Below are 17707 nucleotides of genomic sequence, written 5' to 3'. Positions count from 1 at the left end.
ATGAGGTTGAAGAAAGGAAATAAAAATATGGTAACTAAAGTGAACATCAGAGAAAATGCCTTTTAATTTTTATAAATCAACCCTTTTTTTCAGAATATTTAAAAGATACTTCAAAGAAAATGAAAAGTGGCCTTATGTTTGTAAAATTGATTAACCCATGTTCAGGTAAGTCTCTCCACACAGTATCCCTTCCCATCTCCTTTCTTCCTTGTTGAACATTATGGCCAATGCACATTTGGCATTTGATTTGCCTGTGTCTAATTTGTTTTAAAGTTAAGGTGCCATCATGAAGTGATGGCATTATGACCCTTCCCAGATTATTCATTTGACTTAAAAAAATTCCTATAATTTTACTTCACAGAACTTCTCAGTCATCAGAACTATTGGCATAACAAAAAAGTAGCATGCTTGAATTCTCCCTGAAAACAGATCGACTTTTTTTTGGCTTCCCTACACTAGCTTCTCTTAAAGTAGTTTTCTTAAAGTTAGTTCATTTTATGTTAGGAAGTAAAATAGACAACTAAAATAAAAGCAGAAGGTTTTTATTTGGCATGCTGACATTTTGATTAGTTTCATTTTTAGCTGTACTTTCCTCCTTTTATTCTGACCAAAAAGCGGTACATTTTTCCCCAATCAGGAATGATTAAAAAAAAAAGCATTGCATATTACAGAGGCATATAGTTTATTGGAAAACAGTTTTAACTTTATATTCAATACATATTCAATTTTATCTCCTATTTTTTTTTAGAAATAGTACTCAGCTACGTAGTGATATTAGTGATGTCATTCATCTCTGTGCAGAATTGTTTTTCCATTAATTTGTAAGGTTTTGAGTAGACATCTGATATTTAGCAAGTTAGAAATTCCCTAGTGACCACATAAGTGAAGGTAAGGGAAAGGCAATGGTAGTACCTTTTTGGAAAGATTATAAATACAACAATGAGAGAGGAAAACTTCTCTTAAATTGAATGTAATTGGTTACTTATTTGAAATTTTTAGTTATGCCTGAATATAAGTTAATATAAGAAATATTTCTTCAAGAAAAGTTTTAGGTAATAGTAAACTATCCAAAGCATTTAACAAAAATATAGGTACAACAGAAAGCAAGCCTTCTTCCAAAGTTTCTAAATGTGCAGAGGCAACACAGGAGCAGGTGTTTTTAGTTGCTAGAATAGCAATCAAAACATAAGGGTGAGCTAAGCACTTACTATGTTTTAAGATATTTACATGTTTATCATAATCTTTATAAAAACCTTTTGAAATAGATTTGATGTTGTCCCATAGACAGATGTAGAAGCAGAAGCACATAAAGGTTATATAACTTCCCTAGTGACACTGAGCAAGTGATGGACACAGATTTAAACTTAGGTCCTTGATAACTGGGGAGGAAAATTCATGAGTTGAGGAGGGTAAACATAAGATATGCACAGGCTTCATTCAATAAAAAAAATGGAGGCATGGAGGTATGGCTCAAGTGGTAGAGTATCAGCTTTGAGTGTAAAAGCCAAATGAGAATGTAAGACTCCAGTACTAGCACAAAAAGGAAGGAAAGAAGGAAGGCAGGAAGAGAGGGAGGCAGGGAAAAATCCATCCCCTTTACTGGGGCTTTACTCACTTGCTGTGTCCTTGCATTTTTTACCTAGTTTGGCCCTTGGGGTTTAGAGCTTGGTCCTCAGCTTAGTTCCTGTGTATGTGTGTGGAGGGTGGGGGAAAACACATGCTGGTCTGGAGAGGGAACCCATATGCCAGCTTAGAACATCTGGCTAAATCACTAGGGTTTGGGAGTTTAGGTCTGTTTTTCCCTCTTGATCTGATGGCAGATTCAATGAGAGATTTTGTAGCAGTTAACATAAATGACTTGTACTTTTTACTTTTATGGTTTAAATTCAGTGAGGTTTATGGAGCTGGAAAATAAGCATCTGGGTATAATAGCCATAAGCTTTCTGTGGAGTCAGTTTGTATAGAGAATATCTATATATGTTTATGTTTATATTAGGAACATTCTTCAGAACTATGTCTAGGCTTTTGATGTGTGTGTATATGTGTGAGAAAAATTACAAATAAAAAACAGATTTGTCTTGCAGGGGAAGGGACCATTTACTTGTTCAATATGTGTCTACAGCAGCTGTTTGAAATCAAAGTTTTCAAGGAAAAACATCATTCTTGGTTTATAAATCAGTCAGTTCAATCAGGTAAGCCACTGGTGCATGTATATATGTATATATACATAATATATACATATATATACATAATACATATACATAATATATATATACATATATATTGTATATATACACATTAACTAAATGCATGCTTTAGCTTTTCTGTGCTTCTCACATGGGGTTGCAGTCAGTGGTAGAGCTTTCAATGGCATCAGAAAGGGGTTAGTCCAGAAGAAAAGAAAGACAACTCTAGCATTAAAGCAAAAAAGCCAAGTGAGAACGTAAGACACTAAGTGCAACCCCAGTACCAGCACACACAGAAAAAGAAAGAAATGGAAAAATCCATTCAATTTACTGGGACTTGGGTCTCCAGTGTACCTCAATGTGTGTCCAGATAGGAAACTTTAATAACTCTGATTTGTCTCCTAACACATCAACACATCCTTAGGCAGAAGTGAGATTACCTTTGTACAGTGAAGTATATGTTGAGTTGACTAGAAATTCCTTCTCCTGAAGATCTCCAAGTTTTTAACTTATTCCCTTGAGCATCCTAATGTAAATCTAAAATATATTTGAATTTAACATCCTTTGTCATGTGAATTACTGTCCATTATGATATATAAATGATTATATGAGAAATAAATAATATGATATGGGATATAAATTACTTTCTACTATGATAACAAGTACCTGAGAATGCCAACCCTACAAGAAAGAATATTTATGTAGGTTCTCAGTTTTGGAAGTTTCATTCCATGGTTCATTGGCTCTCTTGCTTTGGAGGCCTGCACTCTGTGTCATCTTAGTAGTGTGTGGTGAAACCACTCACCCCATGGCCAGGAATTAAAGACAGGAATACAAAGAGATCAGAGTCCCACAGTCAACTTTGAGAGCACACCTCAATGACCCCAGACCTCCCACTGACCCTCACCTCTGAGAGGTTCTCCAATCCCAAAATATCACTCTGGAATAAACGTTTAATATATGGGCCTTTGGGGGCCATTCTAGATTCAAAATATGATTCCCCTACCCACCTATATATATACTCATACACAAAAGCCACCACCACCAAAATTCTAGGTGAAGAGGGGAAAAAAGACTCAAGAAAGCCATGTTCTCATCCAGGTTTGGAGTGAGTTGGGGTTATGTAGCTGGTAGATATCTGAGGCAGTCTGCATTCCCACTGCTCACACCTGCATTGTTGTCAGAAAGCACTTTGCTGTCATTTCTCAGCCTTTTGAATATGATCAAGTGCACAACAAGTTTTCTGCTTCTCCCTGTGTCCTCTGTCTGTTGGCTCCAAGTGTAATGCTAAGGTACGAAGGCCACTTTGATTGTCTCTCTGGACAAAGGATTACTGCTTGTAAGTATTTTTTTTTTCTTTTTTTTTGTGGTCATGGGGCTTGAACTCTGGGCCTGGGCACTGTCCCTCAATTCTTCAGCTCAAGGCTAGCATCCTACCACTTGAGCCATAGCACTACTTCCAGTTTTCTGAGTGGTTTATTGGAGATAAGAGTCTCACAGACTTTCATGCCCAGGCTGGCTTTGAACCATGATCCTCAGATCTCAGCCTCCTTAGTAGCTAGGATTACAGGCGTGAGCCATTGGCGCCCTGCTGAGAAATTATGTTTTCATATTTACTTATTAACTAATATATTTATTTTAGTGGGACTGAGTTTTTGAACTCTGGCCTTATGCTTACTAGGCAAGTATAATACCACTGACCCTTACCTCTAGCCCCTTTTTGCACTGATTATTTATGAGATAAAGTCTTTTTCCTGCCCAAGTTCATGCTTGAACCTTGATCCTCCTATTTTAGGTTTCATGCCATAGTTCCATGCTATAATTCAAACAGTAGAGAACCAGCTGCTTAAGCAAGCTTGAGGCTCTGAGTTCAAACCACAATACTGGCAAATTTAATTCTAAAGAAAAAACTATTTTAAAGTATAGCCACCACAAAGGTGGACAAATATGGTCGTGGTACAAAGGGAAAATAAACTATGCAACTTGTGGGCAAGGATGATGGGAGGGAGAAACAGGGAAAGTGAAGGAAAGGGTAACATTGTCCAAAAAGAAATGTACTCGTTATCTGACTTATGAAATGGTAACCCCTCTGTGCAACACTTTAATAATAATGATAAAATTATATTTGAAGAAAGAATTGCCACCACCATAATACTATTGTTAGACCTAAAAACCTATTCCTAGTTTCTATGTATAATAGAAACTTAAAATTAGCTTGAAAAGCTTTTGATAGGTTATTTTTACAAACTTTATTTTTTTAAAAATAATTAAAAGGCATCATAATATAAAATTATGTTTTTCTTAGAATACATATAATTTAGAGTTAAGATATCTTGCTTCTATATGTAGGTTGGTCTGAGAATAGAAATAAGTACATGTGTTTCCTGAAACTAAAATAAAGTTTGAATGAGGCAAATGAAGTGTTTATTGTTTTATTAATGAAAATAGCTCCTGTGGTTCAGCTCTATAGAAAGAGGAGCCCAGGATGGGGTTGAGGACGCTGGTAGTCTTTTTTGTGGTTGCCCTTTTTCCTTTCCGCCCAGAGAGCAGAGTTCTCAGTTTGCTGGGTTAGACACTGCTCATTTGCCTTTTTCCTCTTGAGCAAGCATTGAGGTGAAATAGGGAGCTAAAGCAGTGAACTGAATGATGACCCCCCAGGCCACAGGACAGAAAGCCAAGTCAGCTTCATCCTCAAAGGCACATGAAGTTACATTATCCTGTAGCTTAAGGTAGACTTTTTCTTTCTCTCTTTTTTTTTTTTGTGGGGGTGGGTGAGGGGCCGGGGGAAGGTGGGAAGGAGGGTGAGGAAGGGAGAGACTATAAAAATGATTTCTAAAGAAGAAATGGAAAGTTAAAACTGTATTCTGGTGTTTTAACTCTCTTTTTTTCCACACGAGTTTGGGTAATCTCAGAGCCCACAATAATTTTTGAGAGAGATTTACCAATCATGAGAAAACCTTACCTAAAGACAGTAGGACCTGAGATACCTGATTTGAAAGAAAAACGAGTACATATAAATGAAATAGTTTCTTGCCACTTGTTAACCTAATGGAAGCATGACAGACTGTCACACAAGCCACAGAATGAGATTTCTTAGGTCTGTATAAAAGCTTCTCAATTTGATATTTCGTATGTATTTTTCAACAAATGTTTGTTACAATGAGATTAAGATGCAGTAGCCAAGTTGTCCTTCTAAACAACTTTGTTCTTTTTCATTCACAGGAGGCCTTCTTCACTTTGCCACCCCTATGGACCCTCTATTTCTGCTCCTCCACTACTTCATAAAAGCTGACAAACAGGTAAACTGTCCCCTTGACATGTTGGCAGTGAAGTGACAGAAGAGACTGTTTTTTATGATTGTTTTATTTGTGTATATTAACTGAACAAAGTGGTTTTATTGCGATATTTCCATCCATGCATATAATGTACTTTGATAAAATTTTCCCCCTCTATTACTCTTTCTCATCCTCCTTTGTTACTTTTTAAACAATTTTTTTTTTTTTTATTTCCAGTAGTGGGCCTGAACTCTGGGCCTGGGCACTGTCCCTCAGCTCTTCAGCTCAAGGCTAGCGCTCTACCACTTGAGCCACAGCGCCACTTCCGGCTTTTTTCTTTTTGCTTATGTGGTGCTGGGGAATTGAACCCAGGGCCTCAGGCATGCAAGGCAAGCGCTCTACCACTGAGCCACCTTCCCAGCCCTTAAACAATTTTTAACTGGCTTCACTATCCTGTTTTTCATACATGCATGTAAGTTACAAGAAAAGACAATCTTGCTTGACCTCCCTTCTCCATTTATGTCCAAGATGATGTCTCAGGTACCTGTAATCCTAGCTACATAGGAAGCATAAGTAAAAGGAACTTGGTCCATGCTAGTCCACTCAAAAAGTGAGACCCTATTTGAATATAACCAAAGCAAATGGTTCTAGAGGCATGACTCAAGTGGAGGGTACCTATCTAGCAAGTACAAGGCCTTGAGTTCAAACCCCGTACCAAACCAAACCAAAACAAAGGAGAAGGCAACAATGCTCTATAGGAAATGTACTCATTACCTTGCTCATGTAACTGTAACCCCTCTGTACAGTATTTTTGCAATTAAAAACATACAAAAAAAAGAAAAGAAATGCTAACATCAAACACACACACACACACACACACAAACTACATAATATAGTTTAGGAACCACATAAAACAAACTTACAAGCATTTACAGTTTTTAAAAGAAACCCACCAGTCTCATAAACAGTTCAAATAATTCTTTCATTCAAAGTTTCCAACACAAGGTCTCCATACTGTTGTTGATGAATCCTTAAGGATTCCTAATTCCCTTTCCTGGGATTCTCAAGCTCAAAACTTTATTATTGTCATAAATAATACTAAGATGCTACTGGCTTCTTCACTGTGGATATGATTTAATCATTCAAAATCTAGAGGATTAAACTGCCAGCTCCTCAACTGAAGTCAGGGCAGTGACATCAACTACCCTAGCTGCCACTGTATTCTCTAGCACCATATACTTGAAGTTTAAAAGATAACAGTTTTGCCAGGCAACAGTGCTCACACTTGTAATCCTAACTATTCAGGAGGTTGAGATTTGGGAAACACAGTTCAGAGACAGCCCAGGCAGGAAAGTCCATGAAATTCTTGACTCCAATTAACTAGCAAAAAGCTGAAGTGGAGCAGTGGCTCAAGTGGTAGAATGCAAGCCTTGAGCAGAAAAAGCTAAAACACAGTGGCCATGCCCCGAGTTCAGGCCCAAGTGTCTGTGCAAGAAAAAGGCCAAAAAAGATACCAGTTTTGCAAATTGCTTCCTGTATTTTCATTGTGTGTGTGTGTGTGTGTGTGTGTGTGTGTGTGTGTGTGTGTGTGTGTGTGTGTGTGGTTGCATAATAAAGAAATTCAGAAATACTAATTTTGAAGCTATTTTATATTGTGACTGTGTGGTGGTCCATTATGTGCTAAGTATTGCCTTGGGGTACTTAAATATTTAAAATATTAGCTGATCATAGAAGACCATAGTTGTAAGGTAGAAATCTACAGACAGCAAGACTTTGGGGATGTGTGATTGGAGGAATCTGTGATTGGAGGGAAAATGAGAACATTTCTTAGCACTTGTTAACCTGATAGTGTGGCAAGCTGTCACACATGCTACTGAATGAATAAGATTCCACTCTTAAAATTAAAGAAAGCTGCTCTTGCAGAAAGAAAACTGATCAGATTTTCTGTCTTCTAAAGCTTGGTCACAGAAACCAATGATCAGAGTTAGAACCTGGGCAATCGCATACCTGTTAGAGGCCTGGCATCCCTAAATCAGGGCACTGATCTCTTTGCTTAGCCAAACTTTGTTTCCCTTGCAATTTGTAAGATTAAGAGAAGCTAATCATAACTGATAAGAATATGGTTCTGAATTTTGTGGTCTACACAGCTCATGCTTGGACAGTCCTACCTAGCAGAAGCTGGTTTAGAATGTCTAAATCTTCTCAGAACTGTGCTGATCCAGACTTTTCTGTGACCATAGTGGGCCCTTCTTCAAATTGAAAGGTTGGGTCACTTTGGGCAATCTCAAGATCTTGGGGCTTCCTAAACTTACCAGGGGTTTTGTCCCCTTCTTCATTTGGTGCCTACTGTGTAAAATTCTTGCTTACAAAAGCTTCCTAAAGTGAATAGAGAGTGAATCTAGTTCTAAGCTCATCCCATTTGAATGATTCCTTGGATGTAACAAGGGGGTCTCATCTAAGTTTAAAGGACTAGCCATGTGGAGATGTGTCTTTTTCTCTCCTTATGTGTAGCTAATCCATGAGAGTGTTTGCATTCTGATTGATAAATGTGTTTTTTTCAGGGCAAGTTTCAGCCCCTAGATCAAGTTGTGGTGGATGATGTATTTCCAGATTGCATCTTGTTGCTGAAACTGCCGGAACTTGAGAAGTTACTTCACCATGTGACAGAGGAAAAAGGTACAGCATGTGGGCCTCTGAGATCAGGCTGATTGGAAGGTCACGCAGCAGCTGCAGAAAGCTCCCTGGTGATGCTTAGTCTTCATCGGTGGAAGGGAAATCTGTTATGCAGGGTGGCTCTACTTGTCAGTAGATTGCCTACTTTGGAGCTGCACACAGTGAAATCTGCTGGTTATCCACAGAAAAGGAGTCATAGAACATGGCTTTAGTCTCAGTATTTCTTTGACTTTAGGCAACTGACTTTATTGCTTTAGTCTTCAACTTTCTCATTTGTCAAAGTGTATAAAACTGTACTTACATTGAATATCTTCTGAGGTCCAGGCTTTGGGGATAAATAAGACACTGTGCATTTACTTACTTTGCTTTGAGTTTGACTGAGGCAAGTGACAAGCAGTGCACAGGTATGACAGGTAGAAGTGATCCCTATATTTCTAGGGATACATAGGACAGGCTTGGGCTGGGTGTGGATGGGGTGAATTGGTGGATATTGTTTTGCTTTCTGGGGGGTGGGGAGGGATGACTTCTGAGTAAAGTCTAGAAGGATGAGTCAAAACAGCAGCACAACAAAGGCATGGGCATGTGCAAAGGTGGTCATGGAGGAAAGTTCTAAGAGTGCAATGTAAGGTTTTAGGGAATTGCACTGAATTAAGGCAGGAAAGCTGGGCAAAGGTTCAGAATGGGAGGTGGGGGGGCTTTGGTCTTGGCCCAAGAGTCATGGCATGCCTGTGAAAGTTTCATAAGGATATTGTGACTTTGTGAAGAATGTACTAGAAAAGCCAAGACCATGAGCAGAGAACTGTTACAGTAATCTAACCTGAGCTTAAGAGATGGAGATAGAAGCAAGAAGCAATTTAGACCCAGAACTAATCACATGCATGGTCCAGTGTGGTCAAGGAAAGGGAGGAGTCAAGAATGATTTCTAGGTTAGCTCCTTGACCCAGAGGATATGTGGTGGTGGCATGGAGGAGCAAGCAGGCCCGGGAGAGAAGTAGATTGTAGCATTTATTTATTTGATTTTTTTTTTTTTTTTGGTCGGTTGTGCAGTTTGAACTCTGGGCCTGGGCGCTGTCCCTCAGCTCTTCAGCTCAAGGCTAGCACCCTACCACTTGAGCCACAGCGCCACTTCCGGCTTTTTCTGCTTATGTGGTGCTGAGGAATCAAACCCAGGGACTCATGCATGAAAGGCAAGCACTCTGCCACTGAGCCAACTTCCCAGCCCTATTTTTTGAATTTTGAAAGGAGGAAGAGAGGCACTGTGGTTGGATGTATTTTGACAGGTTAGAATCACTGAAAAGAAAACTTCAGTGTCGTTAAAAAAAACCACCCCAATAGTTTCAGGGTTAATCTGGAAAATGATGTGGGAATGAGAACAGGCCAATAAGCTGTAGCTGTTGGGGTCATAGATAGTCTGGCCAACTGACAGTTCTAAGACTTAAGAAAGCAGTGATTCCAGTAAGTGTAAGTTTACAGTAGGAAAGGGAGAACCTTGCTGGTTGCATTTCACGTCTACTAATTCTTTCTTGGCCACACTTATGGCTCCACTTTGGATCTAGGGGGGTGCATGGCGCCAAGATCTTATCAAAGCAGTCCCATTAAAGGCATTCCCTGATTCTGAGTTTGTAGGAGACAGGAATCTTTTTGTGGGTGACAAATGAAATAGCCCATAACCACTTTTGAAAGCTATAGTAATGAAGAATAATTACAAGTCATTTTAATTTCTGTCAACTTAACATGAGTTGAAAATGCAATTAACTTATCCAGAATTCTGCCATTAGCTATATAAAAACAGTCATCTTAAAACAAAACTCAGAAACCCAGATGCCTAAAACAGGACTAATGTCTCCTGCTTGCTTGCTTCAAGTCTGTGTCTTAAAATAGGCCTTCTCTCTCTCATTCCTTCCTTCCAGCTATCTGTTGTGTCACTGAATTTCTATCCCAGTTCCCTTTACTTTTCCACATTACCTAATACTCTTAGAAGATCTGCACTTTCTTTTTGAAAGTAGCCGTTACCAACTTTTATGTGTGTTGTGTGTGTGTGTGTGAGTATGTGTGGGTGTTATATAATTAGGTTTCTAAAACCTAGGCCTGATGTTTTTCTTTGTTTTGTTTAAATGATAGTAAGTGAAAGAGAAGTCATTCAGAATAAGTGTCACATGCAACAGACATGTACCATAGAGGTTTTGGCAATTTTCTCAGAATCAGTTTTTTTCCATGAAAGAACAATAGTCTATAAAGTTGAAGTAAAGAAAGGTTTAAAAACAAACAAAATCACATAGGGTTGAATAATTTATGCCTGTAATCCTAGCTACTCAAGATACTGAAATCTGAAGATGGTAGTTTGAAACTAGCCTGTGCAGGAAAGTCTGTGAGACTCTTATCTCTAGTAACCAGTAAAAAGCCCCAGAAGTAGAGTTGTGGTTCAAGTGGAGCTGTGGTTGAAGTGGTAGAGAGCCAGTCTTGAGTGGAAAAGCTAAGGGACAACACCCAGGCCCTGAGTTCAGGTACCAGTACTGATACAAAAAAATACACACATACACATACAACCAAACACGTGTGTGTGTGTGTGTGTGTGTGTGTGTGTGTGTGTATACTGGTCCTGGGGCCTGCACTCAGAGCATGGGTGCTGGTGTGTGTGTGTGTGTGTGTGTGTGTGTGTACTGGTCCTGGGGCCTGCACTCAGAGCATGGGTGCTGGTGTGTGTGTGTGTGTGTGTGTGTGTCCTGGGGCCTGCGTGTGTGTGTACTGGTCCTGGGGCCTGCACTCAGAGCATGGGTACTGTCCCTGACCTTTTTTCCCCATGTCTAGTGTTGTACCACTTGAGCAATTGCTCTACTCCAGTCTTTTTGCTTGTTAATTGGATATGGGAGTCTTACATACTTTCCTGCCCTGGTTGGCTTCAAACTACTGCCCTCAGATATCGACCTTCTGAGTAGCTAGGATTACAGGTGTGAGCCACTAGCACCTAGCCCAAACAATAAATTTTAAAATAAAAAAGAAGGGAAGGAAGGAGAGGCCTCAGCCTCTAATGGATTCTTTATCAAAATGTGTATAAGCAATTCTCCATTACTTGCTTCACCATTTTGCCTAAAATATATGTGAGCTGTTTTTCTGTATGTAAGGCCTGTGTAGTAATCTGGACATCTTTTTCTATGAAAATCTGCAAGGGAATGTTTATCATTAGGGGCTTATAATTGATTATGAGAGCCTATCAAACAGAAGCACTTATGTACTTACTAATTTATGTCTGTTAACAGCCCTTCAGTAATTCCCTTTCATTGCTTTTGTAATCTGCGTCTTTACAGATGAGGAAACCAGGACTCAAAAGGTTTAACTAAGCTGCCTGATATCCAAGAATGTGAAGTAGTAGATCCAGCATCTATCCCCAAGTCTGTTGATAGCAACTCTTGCCCTTCCTTTTTAATGCTCTGAATTACTTCCATGATATTCAGATAAAGTTTTTAGGTGGTATCTAAGGTTAAAATAGAAACATGCTTTACTTTTGAAATCTTGGGGAATCCCCATTAATTATTGTCTTTTGTATGGAAGATGGAGGCAGGAAGGGAGACAGTGCTGAGACAGCTTCAGAAGCAGACACTTACCTATGCAGAGAATGCCCAGGCCATCATTGAGTGATTGTGTTGAGTATATCAGTTGCTTATTTGAATTTGGATCATTGTCTTCTTAGAAATTAGTGTTTGGCTCCATCTTGTCAATTTTTCTGCCTACTAAAGTGGGATCAGAATACATCTATAAGAGGGAGCAAAGGTATAGAAAGAAAAGCTGATTATTTTTGGACTTTTTTCCCCATGGTCCCTTGAACAGAGAGTAAAATCTGAAATATCCCCTGGCTCCCCTGCTAGTTGGATATTAGCATAATAAACTCAGCCCAAGAAAGGCCCCAGTGGCTGTGGCAATAAATTTGAGTCCTGTCCTGATCTCCAGGTGTATGTAAGCCTTCCTTTTCCTCTGCCTTCTCCCTGATGCAAGCCCTGCCACTATCATTGGGTGATCTGAATGAATGTGGCTATGACCTTAGCCCTGACTTCTTTATTACTGCTGAAAATGCACTAATAAATAAAGTCTTCATTTGCTTACTCTGGGGCTTAGAGTACATTTCTGGCCAACAAAGCTCACATTCAGTGGAGAGGTGACCCTGGGAGGGACTAGTAAAGAGTCATGAACTTTGCCTTGCCTGTAATAGTCTGTTTCATGGTACAAGCCAAAGCTGCACCATACTGTCTGATGTGATCAACAAGAAGAGCCAAGAAAACTTACCTGATTAAAATATCCCAGTACAATTGCCAAGATTCTGCCCCAGGAGACAGAGAAACAAGCGACTATATGAGTTTCTCAGTTATGGAAAACATTGAGAAAATAGAAGTGAAAATGTGCTCTAGGCAGTTTATTCAATGATACATTGGGGAAATTCAAGTTTGTGAACCGATTACTCGATTGCTGAACATGCAATTAAATTGTGGACGCACATTTATTCCATCTTTATTTTGTAAGTCCAGACTTTCCAGATGCTTCAGGCTAGTTTTATAGGCACCAGACACATAAGGAGGAAACCCTCTAGAACATACACATATTGTCTAACCCACTGACTCTTATAGTATGAAATTTAGGACATGCTGTAATGTTTTTCATAATTACCAATAGTTTGTATAGTCTTCATGAATATTTTAGACTTTCTTACTTTTCAGAATTTATAAATTTCAAAAATAACCTATAGTTTATTCACTGGGCCTTGTGTAGTACCTGCGATAAGGTGATTATTTAGGCAATGTTTAATTTAAAAATAAGGTACAATTTTAAAATTTTCTAGAAAGAAAACTCCAGGTCCAAATGGCTTCACTAGTGAATTTTATTCTACCTTAAGGAATAAATAATACTCAAAGCGATAGTTCTTGTCTAACTCTTTTGGCAAATAGATGAAGAAGGAATTTTGCAAAACTAATTTTATGAGACTAGAATTGCCCTGGTATGTTATAAAAAGAAAATTAGACCATCTTATTCCATCATAGCTTGAAACATTCTTTTTTTTTTGTCTCCTTTTTTTTTTTTGTCGGTTGTGAGGCTTGAACTCTGGGCCTGGGCGCTATCCTTCAGCTCTTTAGCTTAAGGTGAGCGCTCTACCACTTGAGCTACAGCACCACTTCCAGTTTTCTAGTGGTTTATTAGAGATAGGAGTCTCACGGTCTTTCCTGCCCGGGCTGGCTTTGAACCAAGATCCTCAGATCTCAGCCTCCTGAGTGGCTAGGATTACAGATGAAAGCCACCAGCGCCCAGCTAAGCTTGAAACATTCTTAACAAGGTATTATTAGATTATTAGAAAAATCAAGTCTATAATTTCTTATTTCTCACATTAAAAGCCAAGAGAGATAAATGCAAGTATATTGTCACAAGTTCGTATACTGTTCCTGAAACAATCTGTTAACTAAAAGTAGACCATGATAGCTTAAATATATGTAAGTACCAAATGAAGTAATTAACAAAACAAAACAACAAAAAAATCATGTCTACAAAATCAAATACATGAGCTCTAAGTGGGATTTATTATAGGAATTCGAGGTTGTTTGAAACTTAGAATTTTAGAGTAATTCACAAATTTACACATTACTAAAAGAAAACTACTTGGTCAGATCTAATAGTACAGAAAAGGCAATAGACAAAATTCATTCCTGAAAAAAATTCTCAGCAAATCAAGAACAGAAGAGCACTTTCTAATATGCTAATGTGTATCCGTGGCAAATTCCTTAGGTTATCTTATAAATGACTGAATGAAACATATTATATAGTTATATGAACATGTTTTCTTTATATCCTTGTTCTGTAAACTTTTTCTTATTCTTTAAAAGTTTGTTAACAAACACACACATGAGCTTAAGCTACACAGAATCAGGATCTTCATCACTGTCTGCCACTTGCACATTTTTGGCCTACTGGAAGGACTGCAGGGCAGTCTAACTCATGGGGCTCTCCTTTCCTGTGATCACTACAGCTTCTTTTGGAACACTTCTTAAACTACCTGTGGAGGCTGTTTCACAAATAGGAGTACAGTCAGAAAGAACAATAAAACGTAGTGTACTTAGCACCTAAGTGAATAGTGTAATTTTTTTTAGCATAATTAAGTCATTTTGCTGTACTTAATTGTGCAGGCTAGACTTTTATACAACTAACAGTGTAGTAGGTTTATTCACAATAGTATCACCATAAAGACGTGTGATTCCTTGCACTCCCAACATTACAATACCTACAGCACTAGATGCAATTCTATTAGAATCTTACAGGACCATTGTTTTATATATGATCTAAAATATCATTCTACAGTGTGTGACTACTAGCATTGAACAACTGGATAGTAGAATCAAAATATGGGGCTGGGAAGGTGGCTCAGTGGTAGAGTGCTTGCCTTGCATGCCTGAGGCCCTGGGTTTCATTCTTGAGAACCACATAAGCAAAAAGAAAAAAAGCTGGAAGTGGCGCTGTGGCTCAAGTGGTAGAGTGCTAGCCTTGAGCTGAAGAGCTGAGGGACAGTTCCCAGGCCCAGAGTTCAGGCCCCAGGACCGGACCACCCCCCCCCCAAAAAAAAAGAAAAGAAAAAAAAAGAAGAGAAAGAGAAAAAATAGAATCAAAATATAACATTTATGTGATCTTCAAATATTATAAAGTATTGAGGGGTAAATATGACCCAGTATATGTAAGATCAATATAAGGAACACTACAAAACATTGCCAAGAGAAATCAATGAAAAGCTAAATAGGTAGAAATACAACACATTTATATGTTGAAAGATTCCATATTGTTTAGTAGATTCAATGTTTAGCAGACTTTCTTTTTTGCTAGAAGTTGATAAACTGACCCTAGAATTTATATGACTCAAGCAGTATGGAGGTTCCTTAAAAGACTACATGTAGAGCTCCCCTGTGACCCAGTAATCCCACTTTTAGGCACTTACCCAAAGGATCACAAACAAGGCCATACTAAAACTACCAGTAAAACTATGTTTATTGCAGCGTCATTCACCATAGCTAAGATATGGAACCAACCTAGATGCTCCTCAGAGATGAATGGATCAAGAAAATGTGATATATACTCCTGGTTGGGTTTGTATTGTAATTCTGAACCAGGACCCTATTACCTCAGGAAAAAAGGTTCAGTTATGGAGGAAGCTGGCAAAAGAATCAGAGAAGTAGTCAGTCTCATAGAAGCCAAAAGAGTGGCATTCACATTCATCAACGTTCCCCTTAAGAGCAGGGTAAGCAGAGATACCTAGAAGAGTGCAGATCTTTATACTTTTTGTTAATGAACATCAGGTCCATGGCTAGGAAGTCAGCTTGGGTGGAAATGCTGAAGCTCCTACTTACTTGCCATTGCCTCTAGACGATTTACTTAATGTCATTGAAACTCAGTCCTCCAACATGGGATATATAAGCTCATTTTCACTTGAGATTTACTCTCACCATCAAAGACAAGATGTAGGTAAAGTGCCTGAACAAACATTAGTTTCTGATGCACTTAACCAGTATCACTGTCCTCATTTTTTTCTTAGTTAATATGAAGTATCTTCTGTTGATAGGCACTGTGCGATAGGATTTGTGTAGATTATCCCACTCATTTCATGTTCAAAAGAGCTTCCTAGGAAACTTCCTTCACTCATCAGGAAACAGGTTTCAAGAGGGTGGGAGTTTCCCCTGAGAGGATGCATGCTAGGGTTCACATGGACTCAGGCAGAAGGCTCACTTTGTTGTTCACATCTTCAGCAAGAGCATCTTCACGAGATATAGGAGAGTCCCTCCCCCTGGCCCAGGGGATTCAAGGAGTGGGAGTTCTATCAGAAAATTTGGAGGTAGGTGCTAGAGAGGCTAACAACAGAGTCTTGGACTTGAGTTCTGAACTTTTTTGGAGAGTCTGATGGGGAATAGAACCTAAAAGGCTTTCAACATTATACAAGTACTGAGTGACTACTGTGTGCCCATATAATTTCTGACTTATGCATACAGTGGGACATTGTTTCCAGAGAAATGGAATCGAGTCTTCTGGGCTTTGCTTCTACAATAAGCTATTTTCCCTATCTGGCAATAGAAGAGCAGTTCTCACACTTCTAATGGATGTCATATGCAGCCATCCTTCCCCATTACTCCAGCATCCTCAGAAGATGGGTGCTAGGGTTCTGTCCCCACTCTATCCTGTCTTCTCCTGTCCACTGTGTTGTCAACCATTGGCTCAAATGAGGTAGGGTGTGTATGCAAATGCACCAAAACTAAGATTGAGGATCTTTAGTACCTTTCTTGGGGATTCTTTTACAGACTGCAGAAAACTACCCCTGAATAAGCAATGTCCATTTTCCATGATATGGAGGGGAGGAGGGAAAAGGCTATCCTGTTTACTTCACAGATGGTTAGTTTGCATTGGCTTTCGGTGGTCATAAAGGTGACTTCCGCTAAAGTGGGGTTGTGGCCCTTGCTAAGTAAAAGAAAAAGAAACTCCGTGAATGAAAAGCATTGCAAAGGAAATCCTGGCTTAATCACATGGCATATAAAGCTATGTGCATTGTAAGGAAAGGAAGTATAATTTATAAGAGGTGAAACTTTAATCCCTGTAAAGGGCTCAGTTGAGCCCACCATAAATCTAAATTCCCCTGAAATAGCTATGCTTATATTGGTAATACATTAAAAGATCTCTTCTTTTTACTCCACTAATCCCACCAGGGCAGCATTGAGTAGTTAATAAGATTTCTTTCCCCCTGAATATATGCAGTGAACTTCATAGGCACCTGCCTTCAATGTTATTTTTTTCCCCTTGTGACTTCCGTTTTTATTTTAGAAAGGAAGTCTTTCATTGAAAACATTAAGGTGAGCTTAAATTCTCCAGAAGAAATAGATTGCTTAGTGTGTTAGTTGGCTGAGTTTTCAAAATTACTTCTAGAGAGTTGTTTCTATAATTTGAGGGCTTTCTTACACCCCCCCCATTCATTTCATGGTAGAATGACTTCTAACATTTAAAAAATATCTCATGATGTTTCTCAGGTTTATGAGGGTTTTTTAGAAATAGAAAATATTACAAACTATTTTTAAATTGTTAACTTGTAACTGATGTATGTAGTGTTTTTAACTTACTGTAGTACTTTTAATTTAGAAATAGACAAGAAGAAATATTACAAGTATAGTGAAGAAAAGACATTGAAGTGGCTGGAGAAAAAGGTATAGTACCTCTCTTCTGCTTTTGTTTAGTATTTTTTTTATTGTAAAGAGACTGTACAGAGGGGTTATAATTACATAAGTAAGATAATGAGTACATTTCCTTTCTAGCATTGTTACTCCCTAACTCTCATATCTCTCCCCCAAACCCAGTTTGTAAAGTTTGTTTTCAACAAAGTATCTTGTATGTCTCATTGTTAAAACAGGTCAATCTGTATCCTTGTTTCAGCATTTTGTTACTTCCCTTCCCTTCCCCAAATTAGAAAAATGTATGTATAAGATTCTTCTGCTGCTTTTTGATTAAAAGAAATAGTAATGTTGCTTCTAAAAAAAATCCTTAGCTAAGGCAGTAAGACTGGTTCAAAGACCA

General features: G+C 38.6%; 1 protein-coding gene across 3 annotated transcripts in view; it reads left to right on the top strand.

Annotated features, from left to right (window-relative positions):
• Rnaseh2b (ribonuclease H2, subunit B) overlaps nt 1-17707 on the top strand; it is a 63122-nt gene that overhangs the window by 22559 nt on the left and 22856 nt on the right. For 2 of the 3 annotated variants that reach the window (XM_013034856.1, XM_013034854.1), the window contains exons 2-6: nt 94-165; nt 2085-2192; nt 5409-5485; nt 8023-8137; nt 17276-17340. In XM_013034856.1, coding sequence (XP_012890310.1) covers nt 94-165; nt 2085-2192; nt 5409-5485; nt 8023-8137; nt 17276-17340 — 437 coding nt within the window. Of the gene's footprint in view, nt 1-93; nt 166-2071; nt 2193-5408; nt 5486-8022; nt 8138-17275; nt 17341-17707 lie in introns of those variants that run through there. The other variant, XM_013034855.1, reaches the window with a different exon arrangement.

This window comes from Dipodomys ordii, unplaced genomic scaffold (assembly GCF_000151885.1).
Source record: "Dipodomys ordii isolate 6190 unplaced genomic scaffold, Dord_2.0 Scaffold197, whole genome shotgun sequence".
Lineage (NCBI taxonomy): Eukaryota > Metazoa > Chordata > Mammalia > Rodentia > Heteromyidae > Dipodomys > Dipodomys ordii.
This window is presented reverse-complemented; position numbering and strand designations above follow the sequence as displayed.